Genomic DNA, 15,449 nt, shown 5'->3' with positions numbered 1-15,449 from the left:
TGTCCTTTGGCACCCTGACTTCACTCTGCTGAGTGCACAACAACTGTGGCCAGAATAAAACCGTATTTGGGGTAATAACCTGAGGGTTTAAGACTCTGCTGTAAATGAATGTATTTAGATACAGTATAATGTGGATCTCTGCAAGAATGAAGCAGTCATTGCCTGGTGAAAAGTATCGTGGGATATGATGCCTCCAGGTGTTCAAGGTTTTAGTTCTAGATTGATACAGCCACTTCTTCCAGCTTCACACTCTCTTCCTGAAGGGTGGATGAATGTCAAGTCAGCCAGTGCCATCTAATGAACAGTCTTTTTTTAAAGTACCTGTTTTCCCTAAAAGGCTTGTATTTGTAGTGATATTCAAGTCTAACTCTGTTTTATTGTAATACGGCACCTTGCAGACAAAGAGTGCTTGTACCTTTTCTCTGGACAGTCAGATATTCAATCATAAACTCATTTTACTGTGAATGTAGTTGTTTTACAGCAGAGATTTGTAGTCTTGGTTATCATTTACAGTGCAAGAGAGTCACTATTGCTCTACAGGATCATACCCTAAAGTAATCCTTTTCCAGAGAGAGCTGGGTTACCTCTTCTGCAGTACAAATTGTGGCCATGTCCGTCAGTCTTTTGTGCTGACAAAGCTTCAGCCAGGCAGAGTGAATATTCCAGTACAAATCAGGTACTGTTTAAACTCGCCTGGTGAATTGTATAGTTCAGCCTCTGTATCCGTAGATACATAAATATGACCTGTGTGGTCTCCCAAGGGAAAGGCAAAATGTGTTTTTAGTTAAGTTGCATGGGAATGTAATTGAAAGATTTAGGGTAATGCTGTAGAAGAGTAAATCATGGTTACATGACACAAAGAAGATTGATAAAGCAGAATAAAAATAGCACCTTCACTTTTATAATTTGATTGATATAAATGGAAAGCTGCATTAGTCATTTTGTCTGCTGGTAATTTAAAAAAAAAAAAAAAGTAAAGGCTTCTGTATTTTACTGGTTTTCAGTCCTTTGGTATAAAATAATGGACAAGACCAGTAGCAAAGGTCAGAATGTTCTCTGGACACATTGTGGCTCTGAACCTGCAAGCACTCTCCACTTCTTTCCCATGAATATTTGTATTGAATGTACAGTAGTTCCAAAGAGATCAGGACTCTTAAGTGATTCAGACGAAACACAAGCTTAATGTAAGACCAGAGCTTGTGTGGATGGTGGCCCTGAAATTTGCCCAGCCTCCACGGCAGTCTGGCTACTGCATGCATGATGGTCTTGCTCTATGGAAGGTCATTTGTAGCCCAGTGAATGCTTTGGGATATTCTGGAGAGGAGAGGTAGGGCAGTCGTATTACAAATGCAACCTTTAGCGCAAGTTTTTCGAGGATTTGCCCAATCTATTTATTGAAGGGGATGGTATATATTATGTGTTGTGGTGTTGATAGGTTTAGATAAGAATACCATAATAGCCATTGAAATGTAGGGGGGGTTGTGAGATGGTAGGTTAATGATGTAGCTGTTAATTTGAATTTAGCAGTCGTATTAAATACAGGTTTCTCTTACAGAGACAAAAGTTGCAATTTAAAGCTCTTTGGTGGTCTAAAAACAGCTTAATTCTCTAGTAGCATGGTAATAAGTACTAATCCAGCTTATGCAGTGATTGTAGTATGTCGTGTTTGTGAAAGATTGCCTAACTCTGCTTTCTCTGGGTTTTATGTTAATTTTTTTAAATTAAACATAAAACCTTATAACATCTTTATGCTGAGATAAACTGTTCAATTTAACTTGTGCTCAAGCAGCAGCTGTCAGGAATTATCATGTTTCAAGCGTTCTTGCCATCACCTTGTGTCTCTACCTCCTGGATACACTCTGTGGGATGATAAAGCTCACCTTGTTAGGATTTATTACTTAAATAATAACCCGAGGTAAAATGAAAGTTGATGTCACATGGAATGACAACTGACATATATTTATGTTGCACGTTACCTTATAATAAACTTTCTTTCTTCCCCTTGTAATAGGTGTTAAATGGAAATACACTCCAGCATACGCTCCAGTGCCCTGCGTGAGTCCATTAGCCACATATGTGGCTGCTCTCTGGGCATGTTCAGGAGGACTCGTGCTGTCAGGTGTTATTTAGGCTTATAATGCTGGAGAAATTGGTTATCACTGGTAGTTAGCAGCTTTATGACAGCAAAGAAACAAGTATAAGAGCATCTCACATTTATTTGGTTTAATTCTGTGTGCTCATATTTGTTGGGTTAAATTCTGAAATGCTGTGAAGTAATGCAAGCTAATCGAGAAGGGTATTTTCTAATAATATTACCACTTAAATGGATTTATTTTTTTCTTGCTGTAAGAAGTGTAAGCAGTGTCATTTAAGGCTCTGAATCTGAATTTGTTAGTAATTGAAACAGTTTTCTCTTGACACTGGTTTACTGATGAGCTGGGCAGTGATAAGTGATGTGCTTGTTAATCAAGTCTCAGCATTTTCCATTTACAGTGGAGAAAATTTGGGTCTACCTCTTGAAAGCTTTTCAAGTTTTAGGTCTTTCTCGCCTTGCTAAAAGCCCACCTTCAGCACTCTTGAATTCCACCAGTTTGTCTACACCAGTACTGCAAACACTGTTTTCCTTTCCTGTGGATATAACCTTTTTTTTTTTCATATTCCTCTCCTAATTATTCTGTTGCCCATATGAGTGAGTTGAGATATTTCAGACCTACACTGTTTTGCCTAAGCTTATATCTCTCGTTGTGCTCCCCGTTGCCCTTTTCTCTCCAGTTGTCATGTTAACCTTGGCACCCCCAGTGTCTTCTCTTTCCACTCCTGCTTTTATGCTTTGTTCTGCACTGCTTCCTGTGTTTTCAATCCCAGTTGCCATCTTTTCTTTTTTTTCTCTCCCTTCAGATGCAGCCAAGTTCATAGATGCTGTCCTGCATCGCTTCGGTTTTCTTCCTAACTTATTGCAGAAAGAGATTTTCTGAAAAATCAGGGAAGGGTAAACTGTAATACAATCCAGAAATAGATAAAATTTTGCCAAGCAACCAATTAATCTATTTTTTGTAGTATTTGGGGTATGTTTTATCCTGTTTGTATTACTCTTTGTACGTCTAGTGCTAAACTCACAGCCGTTTCTGAGCAGGCATGTTGCATCACCTGTAGGAAGCTGTCCTGCCTCTGCTTTGAGTCTGGTGCCCAGGTCGTTGCGAGGTTCAGAGGTTATTAGTCTTCATGACAAATTAGTGATGACTTATGTAAAACTATTTTTTCCTCTTAGCATGACTTGTAATAAACCCGAGCTCATATCCTAATTGGCATTCTATTTGACAGTCCCTTAAAACGGTCAAATATTTGATGAACAAGGCAATACCATTCATCTCTTACTTTCAGAAGCCTTTCAGATCCCCATTGACTCAGGTTGATGAAGATGGACACAGGATCTGTTCTCTGGGAAGTGTTTGTTCTATAGATATAGATTATCTAACAACGGTGTATGTTAGGATAGGTGATGATGTGATATACATGGATATGGGAAGTTCACAAGTTTTAAGGTTGACAGCCAGAATCATGAGTTTATAAGATTTGTGATGTAAGTTCGGCAGTAATCTTGAACACAAAATCCATGTAAAAATAGGAAGGATGGGAAAAAATAGAATGAAGGATAGGAATAAAACCAGAAAAAAGCAGTAAAGATTTTAAAGTAATTAAACATTGGATAAATCAATTCTGAATCTGAACCACTAAAATGGTGGATACCAAAAAAAAAAAAACCAAACAAAAACCACAAAACCGAAAAAAAATATGCTATGTTAAAAAGTAGTTTATTAAAGCTTTAAAACCCATTTTCTCTTTTTTGTTTTCCTTTTTTTTCTCCCTTCTCTCCCTTTTGATGAGAAATGTCTAACACAAATATCTGTGGCTCTGCAGTTCTCTGTAGGTTCAGGATCCAGTTTGCTTGAAAGCAGTGCTAGCAGGGGACAGGAGATGCTCACATACTTTGGCTGAAATGCAGGGAAGTCTGCCACTGGTTACAGTAGGGTCACAATTTCATATTACACATTTAAATACATTCATTTTCTGATAGCCTAGTAAGTTATACAGGGCTAAGATAGCAGCTTGTTAGTGTTGTTTGTGCCTGCTTTATATAATTGAAGGATGCATGCAATGTTATAGACTGTGGAATAGCTGGAGTGCTGCGGCAATTCTAGGGTGCAAGGGTAGAAACTACATTTCATTATAGAGAATACCTAATAAAATGTGAAAGTAAAACAGAAAAAGGGTGGGGAAAAAAATACAAAACCAGACCATGCTAGATAAGTGCAGTGCATAAATCAAAAGGGTTTATGTCATAACATGATCTGCTCATATATTGAATTTCAGTAGTCAGTTGCATAAAGAAGTAAAGTGTAATGAAACTGGCAAGCAAAGTATTCCCTAGTCAGCCTTATCTTTGTTCCATTTGTCCTTCAGATACAGCTTTTCTTGCCTTTTTCAATAAAATCCATCCAGCTTTTTTTATTTTGCATCTCTCTGTAACCGAGCTGGGAAGACCAATGAGATTTGGTGCTTTTCTAGTTGGGTTCTTAGCAGCTGCTTTTTAAGAGATCAAAACTTCGAATGCTGCTACATGGTATTAAGGCTTAGCTATTGATGTGTCCCTATAGGGGTTATGTTTTTCTTGGGAAGGAGGGAGAAGAAGAAGAGGTGACCCCTGTGAGCATGCTCACAGATAGTAAACACTGCTCTCCTTATTTTCCAGGATCCTCTTTGCAAGCTCGGTGCTTAACCTGGCTGAACTCACTGCCCTCCGCCCTGACCTTGGCAAATTGAAAAAGGTCCTCTACTTCCATGAGAACCAATTGGTATATCCTGTCCAGAAATGCCAGGAAAGGGATTTTCAGTATGGATACAACCAGATTCTTTCATGGTAGGTGTTTCTCACATTGCTCCATGTTAGTTAAGGTATCCTTCTGTCCATAACCTTGCAGCACTGTAAGCCTGAGAAGTCCTCCACCACATAAATGATGCCCCTGTAAGCAAACTGAGGTACCTGCAGAGTTCTGAAGAGAGGCTGATAAAAGCACTGTGGCAGAAAGAATCCACTCTATAAACTTGTCTGAATTTATTGTATAATACCTATCAATGCTCTGTTGGGCTACCATGGTGTACCCATTAGTGATGGGGATTTTGAACTATGTCTTGGCCAGAAGTGAGATGCTTTGTTTCACGGATGCTTCGCCAAGCTGCAGCTCTTGCTTGGCCATAGCTTTTACTGCATCCAACTGAAATTATATAGGGGGTTTTAGGCAAATAAACAGAAATTAATATGTACTGCAGCACTTTTCTTGTGAAGGGAGGGCCGTAAACTTACCAGATAAATCCTTATATTTCTTTCATCTAGCATTCAGAAATTGTGCAGTGCTAAAATACCCAGATGTTTTAAAGGCTGTGGCCCTTTATTGTTGCTAAAACCAAATGTATTTCTTGAATCTGAGTTAATGAAAGAAGTTAATAACAGCAACACTGAAAAGCTTTGTGGTTAGGCACTATACAGACTAAAGTGAAGCAGCAACACTTTTTTTTTTAACTGAAATAAATTCATTTCCATGATCTTTCTTGCCTGTCTGCTAGTAGAAGAATTATTAGGAATAAGGATTGAGCATTTTAAGGCACAAATTAAGCTTTTGCATCTTTATAATATAAGCCAGTTGATACTGAAATTTCTCAAATAATGATCTCTCTATGCTTTGACCATTCTGTAGCTGCTTCTGCCACAGCATTTGCAACATGTTTTGCTTACTGAGCAGTAAAGATAGGGAACTATATTATAGTTGAAATATATTTCAAAAACAGTAGCAGCCATTTTCAGATGTTACAACAAAAAGATGTATTTTTTGGCGCTGGGGCAAGGAACACTTTTTTTTTAAAATATATATATGTTGCTTTGTTATGGCAGTTATTTTTCACACATCTATTGTAAACTGATAAACATCCTCAAAATACACATTTTTAAGATTATAAAAGTATCTTCTTTTATTAGGGAAAAAAAAAAGACAACTTCCATTCTGCCCTGTTCAGACTCCAATACCTTCTCCATGTAATTATATAATATTTGTGTTCCATTTTTGTTGCTGCAGAAACTCCCTTCCTAACAGCAGATAGAAGCCATCTCCTCTGTACTTTTAGTTACTACCTACATCTGCAAAGAAATGCTATCTTCCCATCTTCCAAATGTTAGAAATAGGAAAACACATCTTTCCAGTTTTGCATAGAGGTTTTTGGAGATGCTTAAAATAAGAGTGCTCTGAATCTTCCAGCTGGTGCTTTGTATTATTAAGAAAGAGATTTTTTTTTTCCATCCCCGATATTACTGGAGAGTTAATGTAATAAAATCACACTTTTCAGTGGTGACTGAGATTCCTTTTAGCTGCTCAGGCAGTGGTGGGATCTTTCTAATTTGCCACTGATACGCAGAGCCTGCAGGAAAAAGTTAGGCAGGTTAGACTTCATGCACAGGAGAAGCAGATGATGATGCTATTGTAGACTTTGCTACATGTCAGAGAGCTGTAAAGAAATGTGCCAGGCTCCTGCCTGTCTCATCTGATCTGTAAATCAGTGCAGCAAAGACGACTGGATCATTTGTACAAAAATGAGACCAGTGAGTTAAAAACCATAGGCAGGGGAGAGGGTGGAATTCCTGCAGCCTGCTTGAAAAGGATTGTTTCTCTCTCTATTGTTGGTCTTTTCGCTTTTCCGGCTGACTGCTGCTGCTTCGGTGAACAGTGCCAGTTTTCTCTTGACCAGACAGCAGAGAGATGCAGTGAGGATGAATGACAGCCTCTCACCTCAAATATACTTTTCACCAGCCCAGTGACTTATGAACACATGTCCTCAATGTATCTTGTGACCCATGGGTCTGTATTACAATATATAACATACTGAGAAAACCAACTGGCCATAAAGCATTTCTTACCTCCGTTGGCGTTGTCTGTAGCTAAGACTGTGTCAGCACTTCCAGGATAAACTTTCAGGTTTTCTGATACAATGTGTAGATGAGGCCCTCAGTGACATGGTGTAGTGGTGGTCTTGGCAGTCCTGGGGTAATGGTTGGACTTGATGATCTTAAAGGTCTTTTCCAACCTAGTTGATTCTATGATTCTATAGCTTCTTGATTCCTCCAGGCTAAGTAGAGAAATAATACCTATGTTATCATTTAACCTAATCTTAAAATTATAGATTTAGTTGATTTTAAAACACAGCAGTAAAAAACAAAACATGGCATTAATATGCCTATTATTAGCAAACTTTTTTTTGATGCTTAGTGCTGTGTATTTTATATAGTATAAATTATTAATATATCATAATACATATATATTTGGTGGATATAGTTCTAATCAGGATTATGTATGCATAGGTTAAAATAATATTCCATATCTCTAGTAACCTGCTACCTGCCACACATGGTCACTTGAAGGTACGTTAACCAAAGGTAAGTTGTCCTTCAGTAGAAAGTAGTATTTGTAAGGAATTTCCATTTTCTTCCAAGTTTACTTGCACTAAAGTTTTATTGCAGTAGGCCTTACCTGTTCATATTCTAAGAGATAATGGCAGTAATACTATTCTTACCATTTTATCAATGAAAAGTAATCCACAGATAGAATGGGATGTGCTCCTTTAGATTAGTAACAGTAATTTATTACTTAGTTAAAAAAAAAAGTTTAAAAATATTTCAATAAGAAAATAGGCAGAAATCAAGATATTTCTGATTAAGGTGCATATGTTTCTCCTAATTTACATGAAAAGGCTGATTTTAATTAGCATTCCACTTGCACCTTTTGTTTGTTTATGAGAATATGTGTCCTATTTCCACTGCATGCAAAATAATTCTGTTCCTTTTGTGTGGCAGTACTCTCATTAATCTTAACCACTTTTTACAGTTTGGTTGCTGATGTTGTGGTGTTCAACTCTGCTTTTAATATGGAATCATTTCTTACATCCATTGGAAAATTTATGAAGCTGATTCCTGACCACAGACCTAAGGATTTGGAAGAAATAATTAGACCAAAGTGCCAAGTTCTTTATTTTCCAGTCAGGTTTCCTGATGTGAGCAGGTCAGTACATTTTCCACGTCATAAATTGCTTCCAGCCTGTCAAAACTCTCTATTTATGGTGACGTTCCAAGTAATCAGCTACAGCCTTGTTAATGAAAGGGTTTGATAATGCGCAAAATCCCCTAATTTATAAATGTATTTCAATAGTCAGAGGCTATTCAGGAAGTGTCTGATCTGCTGAGCCTGTCCTGAGCGCGTGTTGTACAAACTTGCATCGTTCAGGATGAGTGATTTCCCACCTGTTTTAGTGATTTCCCACTTGTTCTAGTCTTTAAGGAGTTGCCTGCTCCCCAGCTCTGTATATGTTTCAACAGGAGAGGTCAAGGAGGAGAAAGAAATACTAGAAAACAGTAAAAGTGATAAGCCAGTAGTCAAGAAGCTAATATTTCCCTTGGTGTGTTGCAGTGGGATTTTATTCCTTCCTCTCCCCTCCTACCTCTTATTGTTTTCCAGGTAGGTGAAAAGCATCCCAGTAGCAGGGAGCACATGTTGGCATTGGTTGCAGCAGTAGCTGTTCTTTAGTCTTTCTCAGTTGCTCTGAAGGACGTTTTTTATTGCCCTTGTTTCAGAGCCTGTCTTGAAATTAGCAGTGGGTTATGTGGCTCAAAGGGAACATTCACTAGATCCTTTTCACTTTTGATTAAACCTAGCACAATTGTTTTTCCTCTTAAAGGGACTCTCCTCCCACCGAACTGGAACTTTGCTTCAATGGGACTGGCACTAAATAGAGTATGATTCTGCAATTTGATTATACTCTTAAAACCACCATGATACTGGGTACGTTTTTTTTTTAATCCGAAATAAGGATGGAAGGCACCATAATGACTTTGCCAGAATACAGCTTTTGATCTGATAATAAGTTCTGCCCACACTTGAGGTCTTTGTACTTAAAGTTTTTTCAGAGCATAGGCTGAATATACATTTGTGGTAGTTTGGGGTAGAGAGATTTTTGGTACAGAAGCTGAGGTTATGCTCTCCATTAATGTTCACACTACAGGGTTTACATTTCAGTGTCTTGGAAAACTTTATATTCCAAAGCACTGATGCAAATCGTTTAGAAATCAGTGTTTAAAGTGAAGTCTTTAAACCTATGTTTTCAGCAAGTGGGTTAGAATCCTCCACTGTTCTTTAGAGACTTGGCTGCCTGGGTGGAGTGGTGGACAGTACCCTGTGTATCTTTGAGGATTTACTATTGCTTCTTAGAGATCATATTTTTCAAGAGCAAGGGAATGCTATGAATGCTCAGCATGTTTGATATCGAGCCACTTTAAAAGGGTCTTGTGGCTTTGGCATACTTTTGGAAATCATGTGGCCCAAGCCTAGTTTTGGAGATGAAGTTGTGATAACCCTGTCTCATATATTAAATCAGCTCTTTCGCACTTGTCAGCCCTGGCAGATGGGGTCAAATGAGACCTGACAAATTAGTCTGAAGTCATATACTCAGTAATCATTTGTCCAGAGCAGAAGGTGATAAAGTGGGTAAAATCATTAGACTACTACCCAAACTGGTAAAGGAGGAAGATGTCACATCTTACTGTGTGCTCTTCTTAATGTCCTGGTCTGGTATTAAATCTCATCTCGCAAAGCAGGACACCTTTCATGTTTTAATTGTGATTGTTACACTTGAAATTATATCCAAAGCTATTTTCAGCAGCGATGGACAAAATTAAGATGTTCATAAACAACTGTGTGTCTGTAAAACTTTTTCAGCAGGGTAACCAGAAACACAGATTAACTATCAGTTCTATTATTTCTAATACATATTTCATTCAACAGCTAATTCTAGCGTAAGACCTGGGGGTTTTAGACAAAGCCCGGTATCATCAGAGTTAAAAAATAAAAGATGGAAGGACTGCTTTTGCATGACTCTGAAGTTTTTTGAGCTTGACCTTCAGCTGCAACCAGTATTATTTCTTTTCAAGATCATGTTTTAAATAATGTTGAATGCACCTATGGCAATTGAATGCTGCTTGGTTTTTTTTAATTTGGACTGTATTAGTATAGTGACTGAGTGGAGATTGAGGAGAAAAAGGTTAAGAAAAATTGTGTCCAAGCTAAAATTTATAAAGCAAGCTCTTAGCCCAGAGTGTTTTTCAAGTTATTTTCAAATGGTAATTTGCTTTATCCAAACCAAACTCATACAGTGTAAGTAAGTGATTATTTGCATGACTGAATCATTTCAGTGCCTGCAGTCTTTTTAAAATGCATAATTTTGTTGAGATGTTTGGAAAATATTTTAAAATTCTGAAGGAAAAATAACCAGGGTGAATTTTTTATTATTTTTTTCATTGACCTCTTTTATTTTGTGTGTGAATGTCTCAGGGTGTGTTTGTGTCTGAAACGCAATCTACGTTTGGATTTGGGAGAGAGGTAATCAAAGAAATCATCTCCATGCATGTGATAGTGATTTTTTTAAGATATTTTAAGATTAATATTGCAATTGTAGAGCAAAATAAAATATAGCTGACCCTTGAGAAAGAGCATGTCACATGACTTAAGCTGATAGAGTATCTGCAGCTTAATGTAATTACTGTAGGTGATGGGAACACAAACTAGCACAAGCAACACAGTAAATGAAGGTGTAAGGAGGAAGGTTACCCTAGGAAATATGTCTGAATACTATTAGAGGTACTGTTATGTATAGGTGTAATGTATCTTTAAATGTCTCAGGTGGGCATCTAATCACTGCTTTTTGCCTTTGAGAAGAAGTTATCGATGCTTTTTTATAAAGATTCTTCTTTTTAATAAATATCTGTCATAAGGGCACAATCTGTGTTCCCAGAGCAAACCACTAGACTGTGGTCATCTGACAATGAGAGGAGATGAAAGGATTTGAGGATTTAGCAGAATAAGAAATTTACTGACCTAATCCTTCTGTTTTCTGGTTCTGACAATGACTGGCTTCCATATTGCCTCCCCATGGTGCCACAACTACTCCATATATAATCACTTTCTATCATTTCTGACTTGGAATTCTCCTCTTCATACATTCTGATGAAGTGTATTATGTGGAAATACATATTGGAGTACTTCTAAGCTTGGAGTGAAAAAAACTTTCAGACTTGAATCTGTCACTTCATAGTGCATAGGTATTGCACGAGATGTAGACCAGTAGATGACCTTATTTGTGCTCTGTATCAGCATATGGGATTTTATAACACAGGGAATTAAATACATTGTAATTCACACTTACATTGTCATTGGCTTAATTTCAGTATATTTTCTATTGTAATGTAAATAAAATCCTAAATGTTTTGGGTTTGGTTTTGGTTTTCTATGCAATCAATAGAGTGTGTGTGTTTTGATACAGCATGTTTCCACTTTTTCATTGGAAAACAATGATCCAGGAAGAAAAATGCCTTTCTACTGATGTTGTCTTTGGGATTCACATCTCCATATGCCAGCAGACCCCACTGGAACACCTCTGTAAGGTCTTTGGTGATATTTTGTATGAATTCTCTTGGTTCATCTGCATCCATTGCTGTCTGTGGCAGTCAGCAGAGTGAGGTCAGATTAGGTGCTCCTTGGAATTCATTTAAATTAAAATTGTAATGTAGATTTTGGTTATTATTTCTATTCCTCTGACTGTAGTATATCTTTATTCTTATCACGATGTGGTAGAAAAGGAAGATGTTTTTATAAGCAACAATGAAGTAAAGTTCCTAAGAGCTCAAAATGCGCATTGGACTAAGGTGAAATAATAGAAAAGAAACATAAGAGGATGAGGATTACAGCAGAAAGCAAAAATAGCTTCTTTTAAGTGGAACTTGTTATTGAGTATCTTGTACTATCTGTGTTACACATTTTGATGCAGAATCGAAGATTTTAGACTGTTGTTTCTTAATTTGTTTTTATAACTTAGTACAGTTAACAGGACATTTTCAACCATTTGGTTTTATATTTTTTTAGTTGCAGTTGTAAGAGAGGCAGAATTTGCCATTTAGAGAGTACTTTAGGGACAGTCAAGGGAGTTCCTGGATAAAGCATAAGTTTTTAAAAGACACTGATGGGATGCCTTCTACAGAAATGTGACTGTCACATGTGGTGGAGCCTGTTTTGGGGAAAACAGAAAAAAAATGCATCAGTTGGACCATGCTTACAGGGCTGAGCTGCAGACCTCTGTTTAGATAACTAAGAGGCACCCCTTCCTCTAATCATAGTGCTATCTTATCGCTTTGCTGTGCGGGAAAAGTACGTATGTCAACAAGAAAAGAGGGTCTTGAGTCCATGGAAGCTCAAAGGTATAGGTGGACACTGGGGACATGTCTGTGTTGTGCAGAGAGAAGCTCAGCAGTGGTACCCAAGTTAGCTCTAGTGAAATGGCTTGCATATAGGAAGCAGTATACCTTAGAAGAGCAGCTTTTGGCTAATTAACCTTCCAGTAAAATAGCATATATTAGCTTAGGTGGAGTACTATGCAAATGATAGCGATTCCGGTACTGAGGCTAGCTACCGCCTTTGGTGGTGGCTTAGGCATCTCCATGGTGTGCCGTGCTCTCGCTGGTAGGTATAGCCTCCCTGCCACCATGGTTTATGGGTAGTTAGCATAATTAGAAAATGCCGATAGACTGCTCCTACCTTGGGGCTTGCTGCTGAAGAACTGGGTGATGGAAATTACTCCCCTAAATGTCTTTCCTCCTCACCTGCTGCGAGCAGATTTTGAGGGTTGATGTTGGCACACTGAGTTACGCAACAAGCATGAGGGATGCTGTCAAGATCTGGGACACAGCACCTGTTGGGAGGAAAGTGCAGTGTGGGCTTAAAAGGGGCATAAAACAGTTTTTCAGCTCTGGAGCCTTTAGCAGCAGGTCGGTTACCTTCTGCATCTCTGGGGTAAGTGGTAAGTGTGGGTAGCTGCACCTACAGCAAGGGGATTGGTGGTTGAATGAAGGGTGCCTCAAGCATCCATACTCAGTGGAGCTTTCTTACGTGATGCTTCCGCTGCACATGAATTATGTGCCATTAGAGAGATGGGGGATGATGCAGGAGTTTCCATTCTTGTGCTGGATCGTGAAGAAGTAGCAGTTAACCCAGTCTGGTCTTCCAGGCAGGACATGCCAGTTTTATCCCCAAAACATTTATCCCCAGCATTCTCCAGCAGAAGACTGAGAGTGCCCTTCTACAGGAGGTCCTGGCTGAACAGTTTGCTGGGATGTATTCATTTTGAAAACTTTCTAAAAAGTAATTTCTTTTTATCTATTCAAGAATAAGAATAGTTTTACTGACTCTTATCTGATGTATAGGTATTCCACTAAACGCTATCATAATACCCATTTAGTCTTACAATAGCTCACAAGGATACTTAAGCAGAATTCTCTGTGCAACCAAGTTTTTATTATGTTGGGTATTGCTCATGTTGCATACAACACATTCCCGTAAAACTTGCATTTTGTATTTACAGAGAAATTTCTCTGGAGAGTTAAGGTCTTGTAAAACATTCTTGTTCTACAGCATGAACGAATTATTATACTCTGGGGAATTAAAAGTGAAGTGTACTGAAGAAAAGAATTTTTTCATTAAAATGCAGTTTATATTGATAAACCAGATTACTAGCTTTTGATGAAATGTGAAACTTGGATCTACCCATATCACTAAATTGCCAGTAGGTTTATTTTGGCAAGAAGAGTAGTATGTAATGTATATCAGGACCAATCGTTACACATTACCTGTTAGTTTTGTATTAGATTAAATTGTCTTTCACTAAAGTACTTGAAAAAAAACTACTATATCTGTATCTTGAAGTAGCAGAATGTAGTAACCAAGAATATTAGAAAATAAAAGCTGTCGTGTTATCAGTTTTGGCACAGTCATTTATCAATCAGTATTTTAAACATTGACAAGTGGTAATTTAATAGGGAATGACCCTGTTGGCAGGAAGTTCTAATGACAGATGATGCAAACTCATTTATCACTATGGGGCTGTGTTGGCTTCTTACCTTCTCAGTATCACAGCTCATATTTTCCAAGTCTGGGATGTGAGAAGCCACAAAGGGCAAAACCTGTGGCACCAAGCCTGTAACCACTCCCATCTAATCTGATTAACCCCTTAGCTGCAAATTTCTCTGCAGTATATCTGGTAAGATCTAAAAGTTCTCATACTGATTTAAACACCGTTTGATTTTTAAGTAGATTTTGCCATGATGCTTGTAAGCACTTTCCCATAGTCAGTTTTTTGGAAATGTTCAAGTTGTGTCACTTTGAATGGGATGTTGAGACACACTGGTACTTGGCTTTCAAAAACAAACTGCATTCTAATAATTAATAGCACATTTCATTATCAGGCATTACAAATATTACATGCGGTGCCCTATACGATGGGCAGCTATTATTATTATTATTATCATCATCATTACTACTGAAGAAGGAAATAGATGCATTCAGAGGTTTAATTGATTCGTGCATATTCATGTGGGAAGTCAGTGGTAGAGTCACGACTGGACTGGATTATTATGTGCTTCCATGCATAATAATTTCTGTGTTGCTTGTAAGGAGAATAGACTACCTTGCTGTAATAAGTGTGGACATTTGCAGTTGAGGGATGTCATGGGAGACATGACATGAGAGGAGATGAAAATGACACCTTCATCAGCAACTGGTATGGATGGCACTTTTAATTCTTATGGTATTAGTCCATCAGTAAAACAGTAATTCAACTGTACTTACTTGGAAAAAAAACAATAATATATTTTTACTTTAATTTTCAGTAGCAAAAGTTTTCATTGATTTGATGATTTAATGTTAACTTCTTTACAGCATAATGAATGCAAGCCCTGCTTTGGGCTTTCTCTGCCTTCCTACTGTTCTCTGTCAGTTCTTTCTGTTTTCTTTTCACAACAGAGTCTTACCCCTCGAGGCTGGGACTAGGTTAAATATCAGGCCCATACAGAATGATTCAGACAGATTCAGACTTGAAATCCCTTCAGAGTTTGCATCAAATTGTTGTAATAAAGATGTAAGTTTAAATTTAATTGGTTAAAATTGTCATGGCAGACTTGTGTTTAGAGTGGATAAAGGCTATTGATTAATGGTAAAATCCTACAAAGTGCTAAATACCTTCATTTTCACTGCAGTCATTGAAAGCTGAAGGTGCTTGCCACTTGGTGTGAGTATAGTGTTAACAGGGGTTGCAAGAGGTGGCGTACAAAACTAAATGCTGAGTATTGAGTGATGTGGCTGCTTCCAGTTCAGTTCCAATCCATGTGAAGGTACAGACTTAAAGTCCTTCATGTGTGTGAAAGACGTTTTTTATAGACAAGGCTGTCCCTGTGGAATTCTGTATTTTAAAATACTGCCCTTCACTATTTGAACAATTCCATATTTTTTATTATGAAATTCATTAATATTACA

At 37.8% G+C, this 15,449-nt stretch overlaps 1 protein-coding gene across 1 annotated transcript in view; it reads left to right on the top strand.

The window, feature by feature from the left end:
• Window positions 1-1,205: 1,205 nt before the first annotated feature.
• The window catches only part of LOC104404846 (glycosyltransferase-like domain-containing protein 1), a 58,741-nt gene continuing 44,497 nt past the window's right edge, over window positions 1,206-15,449 (top strand). Inside the window, exons 1-3 of the mRNA XM_010013376.1 lie at window positions 1,206-1,327; window positions 4,751-4,918; window positions 7,929-8,102. Of these exons, the coding sequence (XP_010011678.1) occupies window positions 1,206-1,327; window positions 4,751-4,918; window positions 7,929-8,102 (464 nt within the window). The remainder of the gene's footprint in view (window positions 1,328-4,750; window positions 4,919-7,928; window positions 8,103-15,449) is intronic.

This window comes from Nestor notabilis, unplaced genomic scaffold (assembly GCF_000696875.1).
Source record: "Nestor notabilis isolate BGI_N333 unplaced genomic scaffold, ASM69687v1 scaffold11074, whole genome shotgun sequence".
In the NCBI taxonomy this organism is placed as follows: domain Eukaryota; kingdom Metazoa; phylum Chordata; class Aves; order Psittaciformes; family Psittacidae; genus Nestor; species Nestor notabilis.
The sequence above is the reverse complement of the archived record's forward strand: the minus strand, read 5'-3'. Positions and strand labels throughout refer to the sequence as shown.